Source organism: Dendroctonus ponderosae, unplaced genomic scaffold, assembly GCF_020466585.1.
Source record: "Dendroctonus ponderosae isolate FM_Combo_2020 unplaced genomic scaffold, Dpon_F_20191213v2 Dpon_F_20191213_7, whole genome shotgun sequence".
Classification (NCBI taxonomy): Eukaryota; Metazoa; Arthropoda; class Insecta; order Coleoptera; family Curculionidae; genus Dendroctonus; species Dendroctonus ponderosae.
Window position 1 is genome coordinate 8,181,229 of NW_026018916.1, and position 18,632 is coordinate 8,199,860.

At 34.3% G+C, this 18,632-nt stretch overlaps 4 protein-coding genes and 1 long non-coding RNA gene across 6 annotated transcripts; 2 read left to right on the forward strand and 3 right to left on the reverse strand.

Moving 5' to 3' along the window:
• The first annotated feature begins 323 nt into the window (after positions 1 to 323).
• LOC109546158 (RNA-binding protein 1) lies at positions 324 to 4,006 on the forward strand. 2 transcript variants are annotated; one of them, XR_002172739.2, is made up of 5 exons: positions 324 to 436; positions 656 to 881; positions 1,546 to 1,647; positions 2,397 to 2,764; positions 3,376 to 4,006. XR_002172739.2 is itself a non-coding variant. In XM_019916997.2 (4 exons), the coding sequence occupies exons 2-4, from the start codon at positions 673 to 675 to the stop codon at positions 3,470 to 3,472; spliced, it is 408 nt and encodes a 135-aa protein (XP_019772556.1). In that variant the 5' UTR covers positions 326 to 436; positions 656 to 672; the 3' UTR covers positions 3,473 to 4,006. The 2 variants fall into 2 exon arrangements, 1 of the variants encoding a protein (XP_019772556.1); XM_019916997.2 differs by lacking the exon at positions 2,397 to 2,764 and having other exon boundaries at positions 326 to 436.
• Positions 3,949 to 9,289, reverse strand: LOC109546155 (bifunctional phosphoribosylaminoimidazole carboxylase/phosphoribosylaminoimidazole succinocarboxamide synthetase). The gene is made up of 7 exons (XM_019916994.2): positions 9,176 to 9,289; positions 7,451 to 7,654; positions 7,131 to 7,388; positions 6,933 to 7,058; positions 4,806 to 4,992; positions 4,498 to 4,744; positions 3,949 to 4,355 (listed from the first exon to the last, which is right to left on the reverse strand). The coding sequence occupies exons 1-7, from the start codon at positions 9,192 to 9,194 to the stop codon at positions 4,119 to 4,121; spliced, it is 1,278 nt and encodes a 425-aa protein (XP_019772553.2). The 5' UTR covers positions 9,195 to 9,289; the 3' UTR covers positions 3,949 to 4,118.
• A 196-nt stretch (positions 9,290 to 9,485) lies between these two features.
• On the reverse strand, positions 9,486 to 11,715 carry LOC125505139. The gene is made up of 2 exons (XR_007281944.1): positions 11,507 to 11,715; positions 9,486 to 10,550 (listed from the first exon to the last, which is right to left on the reverse strand). It is a non-coding gene; the product is annotated as an uncharacterized LOC125505139 (long non-coding RNA).
• An 80-nt stretch (positions 11,716 to 11,795) lies between these two features.
• On the forward strand, positions 11,796 to 14,875 carry LOC109546152 (amidophosphoribosyltransferase). The gene is made up of 9 exons (XM_019916990.2): positions 11,796 to 11,975; positions 12,082 to 12,358; positions 12,440 to 12,710; positions 12,771 to 13,020; positions 13,077 to 13,261; positions 13,317 to 13,499; positions 13,623 to 13,844; positions 14,195 to 14,315; positions 14,570 to 14,875. Exons 2-9 carry the CDS (start codon positions 12,138 to 12,140, stop codon positions 14,728 to 14,730), a joined length of 1,614 nt encoding a protein of 537 aa, XP_019772549.1. The 5' UTR covers positions 11,796 to 11,975; positions 12,082 to 12,137; the 3' UTR covers positions 14,731 to 14,875.
• LOC109546153 (xaa-Pro aminopeptidase 3) lies at positions 14,719 to 18,627 on the reverse strand. Its single transcript, XM_019916991.2, has 9 exons — positions 18,539 to 18,627; positions 18,253 to 18,488; positions 17,263 to 17,402; positions 17,022 to 17,201; positions 16,753 to 16,967; positions 16,506 to 16,670; positions 16,207 to 16,448; positions 15,299 to 15,419; positions 14,719 to 15,242 (listed from the first exon to the last, which is right to left on the reverse strand). The coding sequence occupies exons 1-9, from the start codon at positions 18,579 to 18,581 to the stop codon at positions 15,070 to 15,072; spliced, it is 1,515 nt and encodes a 504-aa protein (XP_019772550.1). The 5' UTR covers positions 18,582 to 18,627; the 3' UTR covers positions 14,719 to 15,069.
• Positions 18,628 to 18,632: the final 5 nt, after the last annotated feature.

Below are 18,632 nucleotides of genomic sequence, written 5' to 3' on the forward strand. Positions count from 1 at the left end.
TGACATCACAATTTTAGGCGGCTGATTCTCAACCCCAATATGCATCCCCATTACCAGTGTTTCTGTGTTTAAATTTTATTTTTTATTAAAGTTGGAATCCCAACAACTCTTTTCATTTGGCCCGTGCCTGTTATTAATTGTTTTTTTTTACCGTATGAAAATTCGTTTCGGCACTAGCCTAACATTCCACTGTGTTTTGACAATTTTTTTTTGTTTTCAAAAGCGCGTTTTGGAGCTATGCTTCTTCTTAAGGTAAAAACCACTTCAAAAATTTTAAAAATAAAACTACGCATATGCCTATCTATCCTACAGCTTTCGAAATTCTTGGCTTGGCAACACTGAAAGCCAAAGCCAAGCCTTTTGACAGGAACAATTGAAAAGAGTAAGGAAATATTTTCCATTCTAAAATCTTTTTCTTTATAAATTTAGCGGAAAGGTAAGTTGAAATTTTATTTGATGCAATAGGCGAATTCAACACATGCATGCAGTAGGCACCAAATTAGTAATTAGAGTTCAATTTAATCACTTTCGGGCGTATTCCGTTTAATTAACCTTCAAAGAAATGGCGTGGTTGGGCAAAATCAATGAAATTAGTGCATATAATTAGCATTAGAAGCCACAAATGTTCATCCATTTTTTGTAATGTACTTTGCAGCTATAATTCCTTGAAAAATGTCTCGTTTTCGTGAATGGGATTTGTCGTGTAAAGTGTATGTGGGAAACTTGGGCTCATCAGCTAGCAAGCACGAGATTGAAAGTGCGTTTAGCAAATATGGACCTTTGAGGAATGTGTGGGTTGCCCGAAATCCACCCGGTTTTGCCTTTGTGGAATATGAAGATCCCAGAGATGCGGAAGACGCAGTCCGAGGGCTGGATGGAACGTAAGAAGCTACCACGCAAAGTAATTAGATTCATTATCCTTCTGATCCTTCTGATCCCGTCCTTTTGATCGATAATGAATCTAATCACTTCCGTTTGTGGTGTTTTTCAAGATAAATTTTTGAAAACTCGTCATTTGTACATGAACTGTACAGATCACAGTTTGCAGTTGATGTACACATCACGAGTTTGATGGTTTTGGATGAAGCAAAAGAACATGACAAAGTTTACTTCGAAACTAAAGTCGATAACTTCTCAATGAAGCATCCTGTATAATTTTTAAACAGTTCATACGCCTGTCGTCTCATTACAAACATGTATAATATTGTATCACATTAAAAAATGGTTTTATTGTTTTGGCCAAATTGCAGATGCCATGCAAATTACAATTGCCACATAGTTATATAATGCACGGGACCAGGAAAAGTTCGTCGTAAACTCGTGTTTTACTGCCAGACGTATAAGACAAGTTTGCAGGGAGCTCGTAGTTGGCTCATTAGTCAAAAACAGCCATACTGGCTCGGTTCAGGCTGGGCCAGCGCTTACAGTAGGGCATTAAGGAGTTTGTATACTATACAGGATGCTATACAGTATATAGCATATAAAGAAGAATAATTATTTTAATTGTTTAACTGTTTATTTACCGATGTTTTCTATCTATTTCAGTCGATGCTGCGGCTCAAGGATACGCGTAGAAATGTCAAGCGGACGATCGCGCCGAGGTGGTGGAGGTGGAGGTGGTAGGAGGCGATACTCTTCAAGGGACAGGTGAGTGTCTTTTTGTGTCGAAACCAATTGCCATCTTGTTTTTTATTCCAAAGAATAGGCCAACTTTTTCGTATTTCACATTGAAATGTTTCTTTTTTGTTTTCAACCTTTTATTAAAGTTTATTCATGAACGTTGGAGAAAATGTTTCTAATATTTGTCTGCATGCACAGTCGACGACACATAAAAGTAGAATATTAAATAGAGTAGTAGAGAAGTTAAGTATTTAATCACACTATATACAAACACAATTCAAATGACTGAATCAAATTTTCCGCCGTGTTTCATCTAATGGGAAGCTGAAAAATGTGTCGCTATACACACAATATTTACTATTGCACAAGGGATATTTATATATTTTGCTGTGCACCTACATATTTACAGGATCAATTAGAAAACATACTAATCAGTGATTATTTTATATAGAAAATTAACTTTCAAACTGAAAAATTCATACATGATGTACGTACTCTTATTTATCTACGGGTAAAAGAACCGAACAATATAAGTAGAAATGAATTGACATAAACACATTTTCCGTTATTTATTAATTATTTCCGAATATTTACATATATTTCAGAAAGCTTGATTTGCCGAAATCGTCTTCAATAGTCGCCTACTTTTGTGTCTTCAACTGTACGTGTTGATTATTATACACCGATTTATTTGCTCTGATTCGAGTTTATGAATAAACTTCTCTAATGCAGTGAATAGAAAGGAAGCAAGGTAAATAGGTTTGTGGGCGTTACAGGGTGCCTTCAGAAATGGCGCTGTTCTACCACCAACTCATCCCTCCTTGAGACTACACATCACCCCCCTACCGTCTTACCCAAGGACTTCTCTGAATACAACACAACTACAACATCATCTCTAATAAACATCGCGTGAAAATCCCTCATAAACCAATACCTAAGGCATCGCAGCCAGTATTTTTTTGAAAATGCAGCCACAATGTCCCCAGCTGGCATTGCTGCGCCTCCTAATTTCTCGGGCTGAGAGCGCTGCACATCTCCTTCTATCAACGTGGCAGCGCTACATGGGTTAGGCACTACTTCTCACCATTGAAATTTCAACTTTAAATTTCTGCTTTCAACCACTCTACTACTCAGCAAAAGTCTGGTGGGCTATATTTAATAGACTGTAATTTTGTACATTTCAGCAGTGAACAATTTTCCAGTTAGTTTAATGAGTAGCATTTTGCGTCACAAGGATCATTAAAAGAAAACACCCGCTGTTTTTAATAAAACTGCGGGGCTATTTTGGGTTAATGTTTTAGCTACAGTGAAACATTTAGCCAATTGGTCCGCTCTGCACTGATGTAAAACACTGCTCATTGAATTGAATTACTTTAGGTATTTAGCTTGCTAAATGTCCCATCTTGATTTGTGTGCATTTACATCTTCAGTCTCGTTAACTCTAAACTAAATTTATAATGTCGTGGGTGATGTCTGTTTTCAAAAAATGAACACAGTATTCTATTTGTTTTCTAAACTTAATATAGGTATACTTATATGGTAGGAATAACTGTAAAAAGGCGTATATCTAGCAAAAATATTTAAAATCTCATGGTCAACTTCATAAAGAAATCAAAGATAAAACTGCGCAACTTTTAAGTTTCAACAAAAGTCTCAAACAAACATTGCTTTTAGTAGGTACTCTATAGGATTGCCCAAGATCCACCAGAAAATATGGCCAGCTTATAGATATTATTAATTGTCTTCGATTTATAGGTCGCGTTCACCCAGGAGATCGAGATCTCGCTCCAGGTCCCGTGATCGTAGGTCTGATTCCCGAGACCGAAGAAGCGACTCACGAGACAGGCGTTAAGACAACAGAAGAAGAAATGAAAAGTAACATTAATAAAGATAGATCTTAAGCTCATTTCAGGCCATAATTTCTTTGATCTATGAAAGACCGTTTTCCTACGCAAAAATATGAAGTATTACTTAGACACCCAAGCTTTTTAAAGAAACATTTGGTAATAAGTACTAAGGAAAATTAGATTTTTAGAAGCTACCTTTATGTTTTGTACATCTGTAACAGGATTGGTACAAACATTCATGATTAACTAGATAATCGTGGTTACAAAATGTAAGATACATTCATCCTAAAATCTATTTTAATCAATATTTTTAAGCCAGTTTTACGAAAATGCAATGACGCAGATTGTCCTGTTTTCAGTTCAGTTTAAGATTTTGTTGAAGTGAAATTAATACCGATTTCATTTATCGTATCAGAACTTTATACTGTTTCGTTTTTTAATTAAGGATTATTTGCTATTCTACATTTAAGTACAGAATATGTATTTTTCTTAGATTTTATTGCTGAAAACTTGCAAAATACAAAACTGTCTGCTTCTGAGATATTGAGTTTCAATCAAAACCTCAAAAATAGACGATCATTTTAATAACAAAACTGATTAGTTTATTGAATCTTAGCCATATATACTTAAGTGAACCGTTTTTTAAATAATTCAGTTACTGTTTCTCATTTCTTCATCAGCTCGGGGCAACGTTTTGTGGTTATTTAAGCGTCGAACTCTCAATCTAGACCAAACCAAGTAATTCGATAAAGCAATGCTTTGAGCAGCTGCTAAAGCTGCGGTTTCAGGATAAACCACAGTAGAACAACCAAGTCCACTTGGGACGTTGAGACTCGACCATATGTCTCGGTCTATATCTTCTTTTGTTAAAGGGGGACAATTAATAACCTGCAACAGACAGATAGATTGAAATATGCACAATGCGTTATTTAGAAAGTAGAGATCTATTGTTTTGTAAATTACCGTTACTATTAATTTATATTGAAACTTAAGCCTCAGAAGTTACGTTAAACATTGACTGAATACGTACGGGAAAGTCAGTATTGCCGGAGATCACTGGTCCGAGCCCATTAGACCTGCCTGCCACCGCAATGAATACAATCTTTATATTCAAAGACTCGTAATGACTGATAATTCTTAAAGTGGTTTCAGTCGTTTTGTGAGCAGAAGACACTCTGATTTCAACATCAAGCCCTAATTCTTCACAATACTTTCGTATTTTGTTACAGTGGTCTTTATCGCTCGAACTTCCCATTAGTATTACTACCAGATGATCACTGAAATATTTTTCGGGTTTAGAGGACAATAACTCATCTAGAAACTTACTTAAAAAATTACCTTGGTGGCAACAAATGGTCGAGCTGATCAGCGACCCATTCGAAATTTCGCTTCACTGTATCCAAATCTTTATCAGTTACAGTCGCTAAATTGCGGTACACTTGCTTGTCTACCATTAATCTCTTGTCACCTGAGGGCCATAATCTCCAACTATCGGAGTCGATAACATCAGCAACAATTATATCTCCTATAGAAGCAAAAAATTGCATAAAAAATAGTACCATTTTTATCCTACATTAAAGATACATTCATTCCTGGGTTTCAGTCATTTATTGTCTCTATTTATCAATCAAAATACGTTTCGGTGTATTTTTCCACCATCATCAGTTTTTATGTGTAGTGTGAAGTCTTGGCACTAGTAGCAACAACGCTACACATAAAAACTGATGATAGTGGAAAAATACACCGAAACGTATTTTGATTGATAAATAGACAATAAATGACTGAAACCCAGGAATACATTTTGATTTGGAATTGAAACACACTCAGGAAAGTATATACATTAAAGATACATCCTGTATAAAATGGAAATAAAATCACATGCATGGGTATAGAAAGAATTAAAATAGTCATTAACGGATAAAATATTGGGCCAGATAAACAAATTCTCTTGTAATTGCATGAACCAAATGTACCGATAAGTGACGAAAACAATGAAAGTTTATCATAATTAATGCATAACGGGGGGTCGAGATAAGGAAAGCTGCTGCAACGTTGACTGTAAGGTCAGAGTTGCCACATTCTGATACCCTAATGCAAGATTTGTTTGCAATAGGAAACATTTCATGGTAATTTTTTTATGGATTTGCGATTATTGTTAATTTTAAACACATTTCTCAATTCCTGTTAGTAAAAAAATGAATTAGAAGATTGATATAACTGGAAAACCACTATACTATACATCTGAAAATAATATGCAATATTTTTAAATTATCTGTAAATCCGACGAACATTCACAGGAACTGGAAAATGGTATACGAAAATGTTTATAAATAAATCTTGTACTTAATTCTGGTGTACTGATTATTCGATGCGGTTTTTCTTTAAACTTTACTTACCTTTTCTAACAACAGATTTGATCAATCAATATAATTTTAAATAAAATAAAATAGGTTTAAAGTAAACCTTAACGTGTTTAGTTTTTTGGACAGTTTATGTTCGTTATACACTAAAAATGTCAATGTTTCGATTACAACCCGAAACTGAAGAATATTAACTAAAAAAATCGGTTAAATTATGGAAAAGTTGCGCACGTGAGCATCGCAGAAATACGTTTTGGAATTTGAAAAAGCCAACTTTTGTTAAAATCGGAACATTTGGGGAAATGTTTGCAAATATTTCTTATAATCATTTTTTCAATCTTCTAGAAGGGTGCAGATCTGAAATATCTTATTTTTAATACTAGTAATCCATATCCAACTGCTTCACGAAATTAACAGGACGCCACCTTTATCAGAAAAATTCAAAAGTACAACCCCTAGTACTTACAAAATTACTAAATTTTAGCTCTAATCGCATTGTTGCAACTATTTGCCATTTTCCCACGCGGGGCTTTATTCTCCTAGATATAGAGAAACAATTAACTCTGGGAGTTTTTGATAATCTTTATAATTTGCGAATAAAAATGTATACATTTAGTTTCATAAAGTACATGTTCATAAAATACACAATACATACTGATGCAAATTGAAGACTGAGTAACCCAAACAAATGTTTACAGTACAGTGCGAGATCTTCTCATGATCACAGCTCATGACAGCGAAAATAAGCTTACTTATCGTGATCGAGAAAATATACAGTTATCGGTCATAAAATATATCGATATTTTTTCCCAGACAGGGTAAAGAGTTATTTTTATTAAATTGTTTCTTGTGTTTTTTTTAAATACGTAAATACACTAACAAATATATTGGATGAAAAATTGAAAACAAAACATTTTTTAAACAATATAATGTTTGTACTTGTATTATATTGGACGGCAGTTTTGTATAATTTTAATAATGCAAACATTTCCAAAATGGCTTGTATTTACCGACTTAAATATAGATTTTCAAAAATATTCATCCGCGATAACCAAATAATTTTAAACTTTCAACAAATGTAAATTATCGTAACATTTTGACTTACCATTGCTATCTACTCCAAATTCGATTTTCATATCGATTAAGGCACAATTCCTCGTTTGCCATACTTTCTCCAATATTTCGAACACTAAAATTGAGAGCCTCGACATGTAGTCGACTTCCTTTTCACCTGTGGAAAAAAAGACAAACTGTTAATCTTACCTTATAATATACATATGTATATTAGTAATCATTAACTTACCGATCAATAGGCCATTAAATTTGAATTCGGCGCTGATAATTTGCTCATCTGACCATTGCGGATCATGATTTGCATCATCTTTGAAAAATGTTTCGCGCTTTATTGGAGCAAATCTATAGCCTTCCTTTACTCCAGGATGTCTCTTCAGGAAGGAACCGGTCGCCAAGCGTCTCGTCACCCATTCGATGGGTATCATTTCACATTTTTTAGATATAAACGCTGAATCTGAGACAGCTTTAACAAACGATGTTGGAACTCCTGGAAATGAGCACTTTGAGTGTTACATCTGTGTCTTCATTTACTTAAGTGCAACTACTAACCCACTGAGTTTAAAATTTCAAACACTTTACAGGTGGTTTTATTCGAAACTACTGCTTTTCCTTTTAAGTCGTGCGCTTTGACTCCATCGCCAGCTGTTATTCTATCTTTGCTAAGCAGAAGGCAATTTCCTGGATCGGAAGGCAATTCATAGACTTGTTTAGTTTTTCCTTCAATTATCAGTTTTCCGATCTTGCAATCGCCAACTACAATGTCGAAATTCTGCTAATAAATCCGTGAACAATTTTCGGGAGCATTTCGCAATAGTTCCAAAATTATTAAAATAGGACTTAAAATTAAGATTCCAACTTGGAACCACAACGTTTGTTCTGTAATGATACTACGATGATACTAGTAGATGATAAATGATAAATTTACACAAATGTCGATAATTATACTTCTATTAATCTGTGTTACTCAATTAAATTTAAGTGATAATTAATAATTCTCTTACACAAAAGACTCAATTTTAAGGTTCGCTTAAAGGGTGAATTATTCTTATATCGAATATATTTCGATTTCAGTCCGCTAATATTTCAAGCCTTTGCGCCTTTATGGCTTTTATTTAAGTTCAGGTCGTTCGTGTACTCCGATATTGGTAATTGTTTAACTTGATTAAGAATTTCAAAATCCATTAATTTCTTTTATTAAATGCGATATTTTTGTCATATCACAAGTAGGCGGAGAATTACGAATTCAAACTAGCACTAAGAATAATCAAGATATTACTAATATTTCAGATTTCATAGTCGAAATACTAATTAGACTGATTTAATCAAATTTAATATAGGTATAGCTATACTGTTAACAGAATGCAATAAACAACTACCCAGATCTAGCTGTTATATTTCGATTCCAAAATAATAACTATAGCTTAATATACAGAGTGTGCTTTAATCAAATGCCAATAATTACGGTCTAAAATTGTTCCGTTTGGAAAAAACAGAGTGTTGAAAATGTAGGCAGAATGAACAAAGGAATAAGGAGTAATTTGAAATTTACTATTTGAAATGAAATAAGTAAATAGGGTTGTTTTCCTGTAAACCGCAGCATTCCGGTGACGAATTTAATAAAAAATTTCATTACACGTAGATACCAATCAGTAAATTGGTGTTTCATTTGTATGACTAAACTATTAATTGTGCAAGATTTTTTGCTTCAAAACGACGCAGCTTAGAAAAAATTGGTCGAAGAACCTTCATCTTTCACACCAAACGAAGAAAAATTATAATTGTTACGAGACAAAAGCTTTTTGTAAACCAAATCCGGATCAGTACAACCTGTAAACCTTGTAAAGCCAATGTGCGTATGCACGCCACTTCTAAAGATAAAAATTGGGTTTGTAAAAAAATAAATAAATAATTATAAAATGTTTATAACCGCGTTTGTTCAATAAATGTAAGTCCCTTTTTTATAAAACATTAGGTTACAATGCAAACTACACTATTTTTCCTTAAAAGAATAACACCTTTAAACATCATTATGGAACACTCGGTATATGAATAAATATTTGATTAAAGTTAAAACCAGTATCAAATTACAAAAATATGAAACGCGAATCGAATAGTTCCAATTTTCCCATCACTAGTTGGTACCAGTTACCATGCGCCAGTACCTTACTAGGTACTTTTTATATTTCAGATTTCTTTTCCGATTTTTAACATAATATAACATAACGTAACATAACTTTTAAAGCAATTAATAATAAAAATAATTAAGTAACTTACCTAACTTACTATCGGCCATTTTCAAGTCAAAAAGCTCCAAAAAGCTCAGACTTATAATAAAATTAGGTTAACTCTCTTTCTGATATCCTAACACAAGCTGATCAGTACTCGGTACTGAAAAATTAACAATTATCTTGTTAATTTTTATACGTTTCGCATGCGCGAGCATCTTATTAGCATGATCTTGTAAATAACAAGTTTTACTTTGGATACTTGGACACAAATAAATAGAATAACATATTTCTTAATTTTATTATTTTGTCAAATTTATGATAAAACGTTGAAAATAGCATGACCAAGTTGGACCATAATTGTTTTGTTGCCTTAACTTATTTTGCATCAATATATTTGCCAACTGTTTTTCATTAATTTATATAAAAGTTTTTCAATAATTCAGTCACAATATTACTACAATTTCAATGTAATTTCGATAACAAGTTATTGTAGTTTGCTATGGTTTTCGTGGCTATTTATATCAACATAGATCAACAACAACGTCTTTAAAAGGATATTTTAAGATATAAATCATGCAACGAACTTCAAAAGATCTGGTCCATTTTCATAGTCATCAAGGGGAAAGCTGAACTAGTGGAAGGATTTTAGCCTTGTATTTATTACATATGTATAATTACAAAACATATTTTGCTTTGTTATCTTCCTAGTAAAAAAACACGAATAATTGATCCAATCCAAAAATGGTATCTACATATAACAAACAACAGAAAAATATTTTTTGTGTACTGGTAATTAATTACTGTTATTATCCAATTAATGGACTCCAACAATGCATTGATGAATAAATGGCAATTACGAAATTTAAAAGTGAACACTCTGTATGCATCAAAAGTAATTCTGAGACAATCCTGAATTTTTCTGGTTAATCATTGATTATTTTTTTGCGTTGCACAAAATCATAATCACAAGCGAGTTTTATCTACGTACTTATAAATTATTAAAATAATGACTTTGCTGCATTTCGAGGATTTGTTCAATTAATAGATCTGCTGGTTGATATGACTTTGTCTTCAGAAACAATTTCAAGATGATTTCGTCGTAAGTTTTAACTTGTATACAGATTATGCTCAAACCGAACAATTTAAGTTAAAAAAAAAGAAGTGCACACCATTGCGTTGATGCAGTTTAAAATTAAAGAGAAACAATAGATAGAAACAAATCTTTCATACAAAACTATTTTTTTATTAAATCAAATAGATTTCACGTATAAGAATTATTTATAAAAACTAATTACAACAAAACATTCAGCCAATTTACAGTAAAATTCAAATTACGTGCTTTTCAGGTACTGTAGTTTGTACTGAAATGGGTGCATGTGACCTTTTGGCTCGCAAGAGCCGTTAGAATACGTCGTAAGACCCTTAAACAAATTTAAAGAAATTAAGTAATAATAAGATGAGTATTAATAATCAAAAACAATAGCAATAAAGAAGCGTAAAATCAATTAGAGGCTTATTGTTTTGAAAATACATTAATATTGTTTCCGTGTTTAAATTTTGTTCTTGTATGTGCATACAAAAATTTTTTATGCAAGTTGCTAGGCGTATTAAAAAAATATTCTAATTTAATCTCTGGTAAATCAAATAAGCTGTAATTCGCCCAATTTCAAGCCGTTACTGTTGCCCCTGTTGTGACCAAAAAAGCTCTGCTGGACTTAAAAATTTATCAAAATCTACGTTGCAAATCGATTTTCCTAGTTTGCAGCATTTAAAGTAGTAATAATGGTCCGATTTTTTCGTGACGCACAAAGAATTTTCGAAATTTGGTTTTTATTTGCGCAAAATAACTGACCATCTGAGTCTAAAAAATTGGCAAAATTTACGCTGTCGATTGATTTATTTCCAATTTGCGGCATTTAAAGCACTAGATATCGTCCTTTTTGGTAAAGAAATTCAAATCCCTAAATTGTTTGGGTCGGACACCAACATTTTTGAAGTAAAAAGTGGTTATTGAATTTAAAAAATTGCCAAAATCCACTTAGCCTGATAATTTAGGAATTCAACTAGTCTAAATTCTTAAAAAAAAGCTGTTCTGAATGGAAGCGACAAAGTTTTGATAACCACTTGAGTTTGAAAATTTTTGTGAACCGAACTCTAGCTATTTTCGTTTGGATGTGAGGAATTTAATAAGTGGGTTGATGCACTGATGACTACAAAGTTGTTAGCTGAACTTTGGCTTTGGATTTGTAGATTTGGCTAAAATTTGCAGAATTTATGATCAGTGCTATTAAGCAGCTCCGGTTTGCTCCTCTCTAAGGGTCTAAATGTTTTTATCCTAAAATTTTACTAACAAAAATTTAAGAAAATGCATACTTACATTATATTTTAATTAAAATCGAATGACATTTTTCGTTAATTGAAAAAGCGGGCTGCATGAACAACAATCGTGAGGTCATAGGTAACAAAACTAAACGATTCACAACCAATAGTGTGATACGAAAAAGTTAATATCATTGTGAAACGCTCCATTATACGCTCATGATGAAAATTCAACAGATCATTTCGAAATCGCTTTGGTTTCTCAGTGGAAAAACATCGTAGGGGGTTATCAAGGAATCGTTAATAAATTTCAACAATAAATATCTCTTATGCAAACGTTTGGTCCCTATAAACTGGGAATTAATTGCAGCGCGGATTATTTATTTGAAAGCGGATTGACAAGCAGATCCCCCACTGTGCGTGGAAAATTTTTAGAAATCCAACACGTAAATAATTTTGTTGTCTATACTTTAGGTATACTACCTACTTAAAAGTTGCGTTCTAGGCATATAAAAGTGATACAACAGGTAAGCATTTGAATTAAATACATGAACAAATCGTGCAAAGAATGTTTAAAGTTTTTTCGAACGGTATTTAAATTATTTAAAATTCACTTCGTCCATTTGCTATTAGAAGATCTCACCAGCGCTGGTTTTAAATTGTAAAAAATCCATCATAACTCCACTGAGATGGACACCATTGAGCAAAGACTAGCTCCTACTACCAGCGCAGTCACATACGATGTATCGGAAGGTTCAGTAGGGCTTATGAAGAGGATAAAAAGAGGAGAAACGTTGTCTGGACTTACGCACGAATGTGGCGTGTTTGGAGCTATTGGAACTGGAGAATGGCCAACACATCTAGAAATTTCGCAAATTATCACTTGGGGTCTTGTCGCCCTGCAACACAGGTATTATAATTAATATGCCAGCAATTTCACGAAAAAACTGTAAATATTTCATCATGTATGATATCTTAACGGTTTGCTTAGAGGACAAGAGTCTGCTGGTATAGTAACTACCGAAGGCAGGCAATCAGAAAACTTCAACGTGGTTAAAGGAATGGGCATGGTCAGCAACATTTTCACTGACGAATCAATAAGGAAGCTGAAAGGCAGCGTGGGTATTGGACATACTCGCTACTCAACATCGGCTGCTTCAGAAGAAGTGAACTGCCAACCCTTCGTAGTACATACAGCTCATGGGCCTTTAGCCGTAGCACATAACGGGGAATTGGTGAACTGTGATAGCCTACGAAGACAAGTGCGTGCCACATTCTTGAAAGTTTTCCCCTACAATTTCAATTTATTTTTCTTCATTTAGGTATTAGAGCACGGTGTTGGTTTATCCACTCACTCAGACAGCGAACTTATAACTCAAGCCCTTTGCCTTAATCCTCCAGAAGGCGAGCCTACAGGAGAACCAGATTGGCCGGCCAGAATTCGACACTTTATGCAGCTGGCCCCTTTAAGCTACTCCTTGGTTATAATGTTGCGACACAAAATATACGCAATCCGCGATCCATACGGAAATCGGCCTTTGTGTCTGGGAAAAATTCTACCGTTCAACGAACGTAAGCAACCAGTTGCTTTCTGGGAGAATATAAAATTCTACCGTCGCTTTTTCCAGCAATATCCGGTGACTGTGATGAACAAAGAGACGCGGATGGCTGGGTTGTCTCCTCAGAGTCTTGTGGATTTCTTTCAATCGGTGCTCAGTACGTGAGAGAAGTGTACCCGGGAGAAATCATTGAAATGACTCGTCATGGAATTAGATCTATAGATATCGTCCACAGGCCTGAGAACAAAGCTCAGGTAAAGAAATATACAAAGACTTCTAGAAAATAAAAATTAACACTTATATTTTCAGGCCTTTTGCATCTTTGAATACGTCTATTTCGCCAGAACTGATTCGATTTTTGAGGGTCAAATGGTGTACGCAGTGAGACTGCAAAGCGGTAAGCAGTTAGCTATTGAACATCCCGTCGAGGCTGATGTAGTAAGCGCTGTTCCCGAGTCAGGAAATGCAGCTGCTCATGGCTTTTCCCGACAGGTAAGCGCACCTTAGAACGTTTTCTCACAGGCAAAAGAAAATAAATTCGGAAGTGTGGCCTATAGACATTCCCAATCAATTGAAGCTGAAAAATCCACATTAAACCTGTTACCTTGATCTTAGAGTGGTATATCCTTCGCGGAAGTTCTATGCAAGAACAGATACGTTGGCCGTTCATTTATTCAGCCAAGCAATCGGTTGCGCAAACTTCTGGTAGCCAAAAAATTCGGAGCATTAGCTGGCATGGTAAAAGGCAAAAGAATCGTTCTGGTAGATGACTCAATTGTCAGAGGCAACACTATTGGCCCTATTATTAAGCTGTTGAAAAATGCTGGAGCTATAGAGGTGAGCGTCTATAACCATTTAAATGCAATAATAGAAACGGTGAATTATTTCCTAAACCGCGCGCATCTTGGCCACTTTTAAAAATAAAATTACAATTCAATCCTGGGAATTAATAAAAGTGTCTTGTTTATGAATCTTGTCTATTTTCCTTTGACCATTCCTGTTTGCTCAAAATTTAATTCTAATTACAGCAAAAATAATTTTAACACTTGATGTCGGAACGGTTAAATTTAAACATGTAATGTTGGACGATTTTTCTTTAGGATTTCTTAGTTTAGGAAATAATTCGTTTCTATACATAAAAGCGACACTATATAAAATACACTGTTGTAACTAAATCGAATGTTTAGGTCCATATTCGAATTGCCAGTCCACCTTTGCAATATCCATGTTATATGGGAATTAATATACCAACCAGAGAAGAACTGATAGCGAATAAAATGAATTCGCGAGAACTAGCTAAACACGTGGGTAAGTAGTTTCAGTGTTTCGTAAAATATGCCAGACATGAGCACTACTATTTCAAAAAAGTAAACATTTTTCTTTTTGTATAGACATTTACAAAAATGAAGAAAAAACGGTTGTAACAGCATTTGAAAATATAAAAACAATTAACTCCTATAGCATAAAATAGAACAAGAAAATTGATCCATGAAATAATAATAATCAGTAAAAACATTGTATGTCGCAAAACCTAGCATGAGTAGTTTATATTTTATTTAAAGGTGCAGATAGTTTGGAATACCTTAGTCTCGAAGGATTGGTAAAGGCTGTGAGATCAGATATTAAGACAAAAAGTACGGCTAAAGTTGGTCATTGCACCGCATGTCTATCTGGAGTGTACCCAGGTGGAGAACCAATCAAAAGTCCCAAACTAGAATGGTAGATATATTATTTCTGAAAGTGCCAACGTGTAATTTTCTATTTATAAAAACATTTGAAAAATGTTAAAGTACCTGCAATGTTTCAAGTTACCTTATAATTAAATAGAACTAGAGTATGTATTTGTTAATTAAAAAATTGAATGAAAAGATGGAGCAATTTGATTATATTAAAGTTTAATATTTTTCTACTCCATTACATTCAAAACACACAACATTAAAAAATAACCATTATGTAGTATTAGAGAACAATGCCACACAGAACTTCAACATTCTAACAAACTTAGGGCCTTTGCACAGAGGTGGAAACTTCTAGTTCAACTTATTATTATATTTACATCTTATCAGCTTCTGGACATTTCTTCGCAGACAATTTGCTCGATCTCGTCCACTTCTTTGGGACATTTTCTACTTAACACTACTGGGCCGTTTACGGTTATCAAAATGTCGTCTTCTATTCTCACCCCAATTCCACGATATTCTTTTGGAAGGCACGATTTTTCGTTAACGTAAATGCCTGTTTAAAATTAACCTTCTCAATCTATGAAATCGGCGGATTTTGAAGTTGCTTACCTGGTTCCACAGTGATCACCATTCCAGGTTCTAATTTAATATTTCTACTAATCGTCGGAGTGTCATGAACATCCATTCCCAAGTAATGTGATACATGGTGAGGACATAACTGATAAGCTGCCTAATTTAATTATAAAATTGTAGTTTTATAAATCAAAATCCACTTTTAACTACTACGAGAGTATATCAAGCATAAATGGGATTGATTTTGCCAGGCCCGCTGAGTATTTTCTCTCGGCCAAGAGACTATCAGCTAAAAATCAGTGGATGTCTCCGTGCAGCAACGAATAATTACAAGTTTTTAGTCAATCTATTAGACAGTGTCTTTGCGTGGCACAAATAGTTTTCCAGAGGATGAAAAATAATAAGCAGACAATTTAGATAATTAGTCACTATTGGTGCTCTAGGCCAGCTTGACCGCCTAGAAATTTCTTGAATGTTGCAGATAAACTCAACGTTAGCTAAATAACTGCCCAACAGATCGTGGCAGACGACTTCGGATTTCGCAAAGTATCTGCCAGATAATTTCTGCGTTTGTTGTAAGAAAAAAAGGAGTATCTATTTGAGGTTGAGTTGAGGCATTTTTCGGTCGAAGCTAGAGAAACAAGTTAAAAGTTGAATAGAAAAAGATCAGTCACCAGCCCCCGGTGAAGACCAAAACTGTTGCCTGCCGGACAGATCAAGGCAGTTTTTTTTATCCGGAAGGAGCTTTTCACGTCGATTTCTCTACGCGATCGACACAATAATAATGTCAGCATGTAAAAAGCTTGAAAAATATATGGAGAAATTTGTGAAACGAAGATTACAAGTTACAATTTCACAAAACCGGTATGTTTTTGTAAAAATTTAAAAAAATTGTACCGTTTATATTTGATACACCCTCGCAATATTTTCATTTTCTTATTTACCTTCATTAGGTAATTGTTAGATGGTTGTATGCCTAAAAGACCAGCACTTTGTAACCGTTTTCCAAGCAACAAACACATGCATTCAAATAGAGCATCTAAAGTAGGCAATTTGTGGCACAGCTCAATTAGCTCTTTTTGTACATCCAGGACAATTTCATAAATTTCCCTTTGAGGCCCTGTAAATTTTCCATTCACTGGCCACGTCCTAGTGATATCACTAGCATAGCCATGGTATTCGCAGCCTAGAAATAAATGACTTAAGCACTAGTTTATTGATAAGGTACAAATGAATTGTCTACCAGCATCCATAAGGACCATTTCGTTTCCATATACCAACTGATTGTTGTTGATATAATGTATGGTAGTCGCTCTATTGCCTCCAGCTACCACAGGAGGATATGCTAAGAATTCCGCCCCTCTGATCCTGCATTCAAAATCAACCTTGGCAAATAATTGGTTTTCGCCTGAAAATATAGTTCGTCAGCGTTTTCCGCGATTTGATTCTACTATTATTGATAAAAAACACACATAGAGCTTTTAACATACCTACACCCGGTCTAGAATAGCGTATAGTTTCAACAATAGCTTTGGAAGCTATATCGCAAGACCTTTGCATTAACGCAATTTCAGCTGCACTTTTATACAACCGCAACTTGTGAATAAAACTTCGAGGCGAGTCGAACGCTTTATTACAAGAGTCTTTTAGGTAATCGCATACTATTCTGTGGATTTCCTTATGGGGCGCACTTTCGAAATCATACCTATAGTTGAATGGTAAATAGATTAATTAGGCCTTTTAAATAAATCACACTGACCATAAGCTAATATTTCCAATTGATTTTCTACACGAATTCAAGAATTTCGGTAGATCACTCATTGGTAAGCTGTTATCTACACCGAAAAATCCAACGGCATCTTCCGGATGGGTTCTGGGCCCGTCCCACAATTCGGCATGATCATCTTTATCTCTTGTAAATAGCGTTGTTTTGTGATCACTGAAATATGCATCCAAACCTTAATATGCGAGTTCAAATCTACTTTAACCAGTCATTTTACCACGAGTTGTTTCCTGTCGTAATGACTGCACAAGTATCTGGTTCTTGACATCCAGTTAGATAAATAAACTCGCTATTTTGCCGAAAAACGTACGGTATTTTGTCAGACATATATTGCTTAGAGGTGGATGGTATCACAATCTGAAATGTTTAGGCTTTGACCATATGAATTTTGCAATTTGGGGTTTCCTTGCTTATAAAGGGCCAACTCAGACACCAAAATGAACATGTACCAGGCGATGAACTAAGAAAGATCGTCGTCTGAATCTCAGAAAGTATTAAGCATGCATTCTTGGGAAAAAGGATTTTGTTAATAATGTGAAACATCTGGCAACAAATGCTAAGTTTCTAGAATAGTCCCAATTTTTTTCTATTAGAAAAAATCCTCTTTAAAAGACGGGAAAAATTGGTTCATTCAATTTCTATGATCGGTTTGGTTTCTGGCTAGAAAGAGCATTTTTCACGCATGATAAATCTTTGGACTTGTTGGCGGAGGTTTAAAGTCGCTATTTAAAAGAACCCGCATTAAGATGACTTGCAATAAGTACTTGTTGCCTATTTGCCATATTTTTTAACTTGTGGTTACACTCAACGTATTGTTTTAAAAAGCCATTTTTTAAATGTAATTATATTCATATTTTTTAAGTAAACCTGACTGACTAGTGTTGTATCTCACCTTGTGAGAAGAAACATTTTTGCCTCAAATACTAGAAAATTGAATTGCATTTCATCTTCTATTTATGGTTATATAGATAATAAATAGATAAATTAGAATTCAATGGTAGTCACATATTCGTAGAGACAGACATTATCAATTTATAGAACTTTGTTAATTGAAGCAATAGTCAGAATTATCATCAAAGTCCGGAATACAAGTAGGTATAAAAACGGTGGGTTCTCAGCAAGAAAACTATTAAATTTAAAAATCTTGAGCACAGCAGGCTGACTACTACAGAGGTTTCTACCGATAAAACCAAAAGATCTTTCTTACCATATGGTTTTGAGCTTGAGCGTTGTTTTTCCTTGCATGTCCAACAATTGCCTCGACTAATTTCTGCCTTCTACATTGATATTCTTCCTTTTTGATTAAAGGGGTTACTTCATTTTCACCTAACAAATGACCATGTGTATGAGGCGCAGGCTGGCCCAGGGGCTTTTTGGGGTTCAGTTCACAAATGCCCTTTACTATATGCTCAACTGCTTTAGTGCAGTACCTTTTCTGGAGCCCTACGACACAACTTAGAAACTGCAAATGGGTTTATTTTTAATTTACTTACCTGTGTAACAACAAGCAGATAATTGATTTTTTAAAACAAACATTTCTGTTTTGCTTTTAGAGAGTATCACAGTAATTTTGAGTGCAATAACCGA

Excerpts from the sequence above, each read along its gene's own strand:
- LOC109546158 (XM_019916997.2), top strand. The coding sequence starts at position 673 with ATGTCTCGTTTTCGTGAATGGGATTTGTCGTGTAAAGTGTATGTGGGA. Across the intron at positions 882-1,545 it reads GTCCGAGGGCTGGATGGAAC|TCGATGCTGCGGCTCAAGGA; the intron begins GTAAGAAGCTAC and ends TATCTATTTCAG. Across the intron at positions 1,648-3,375 it reads CGATACTCTTCAAGGGACAG|GTCGCGTTCACCCAGGAGAT; the intron begins GTGAGTGTCTTT and ends TTCGATTTATAG.
- LOC109546155 (XM_019916994.2), bottom strand. Across the intron at positions 7,389-7,450 it reads TGAAATTTTAAACTCAGTGG|GAGTTCCAACATCGTTTGTT; the intron begins GTTAGTAGTTGC and ends GCTCATTTCCAG. Across the intron at positions 4,356-4,497 it reads CCGGCAATACTGACTTTCCC|GTTATTAATTGTCCCCCTTT; the intron begins GTACGTATTCAG and ends TGTCTGTTGCAG.
- LOC109546152 (XM_019916990.2), top strand. The coding sequence starts at position 12,138 with ATGGACACCATTGAGCAAAGACTAGCTCCTACTACCAGCGCAGTCACA. Across the intron at positions 12,359-12,439 it reads CTTGTCGCCCTGCAACACAG|AGGACAAGAGTCTGCTGGTA; the intron begins GTATTATAATTA and ends CGGTTTGCTTAG. Across the intron at positions 12,711-12,770 it reads GTGATAGCCTACGAAGACAA|GTATTAGAGCACGGTGTTGG; the intron begins GTGCGTGCCACA and ends TTCTTCATTTAG.
- LOC109546153 (XM_019916991.2), bottom strand. The coding sequence starts at position 18,581 with ATGTTTGTTTTAAAAAATCAATTATCTGCTTGTTGTTACACAG. Across the intron at positions 16,671-16,752 it reads CTATTCTAGACCGGGTGTAG|GCGAAAACCAATTATTTGCC; the intron begins GTATGTTAAAAG and ends CTATATTTTCAG. Across the intron at positions 16,449-16,505 it reads AATGGTCCTTATGGATGCTG|GCTGCGAATACCATGGCTAT; the intron begins GTAGACAATTCA and ends ATTTATTTCTAG.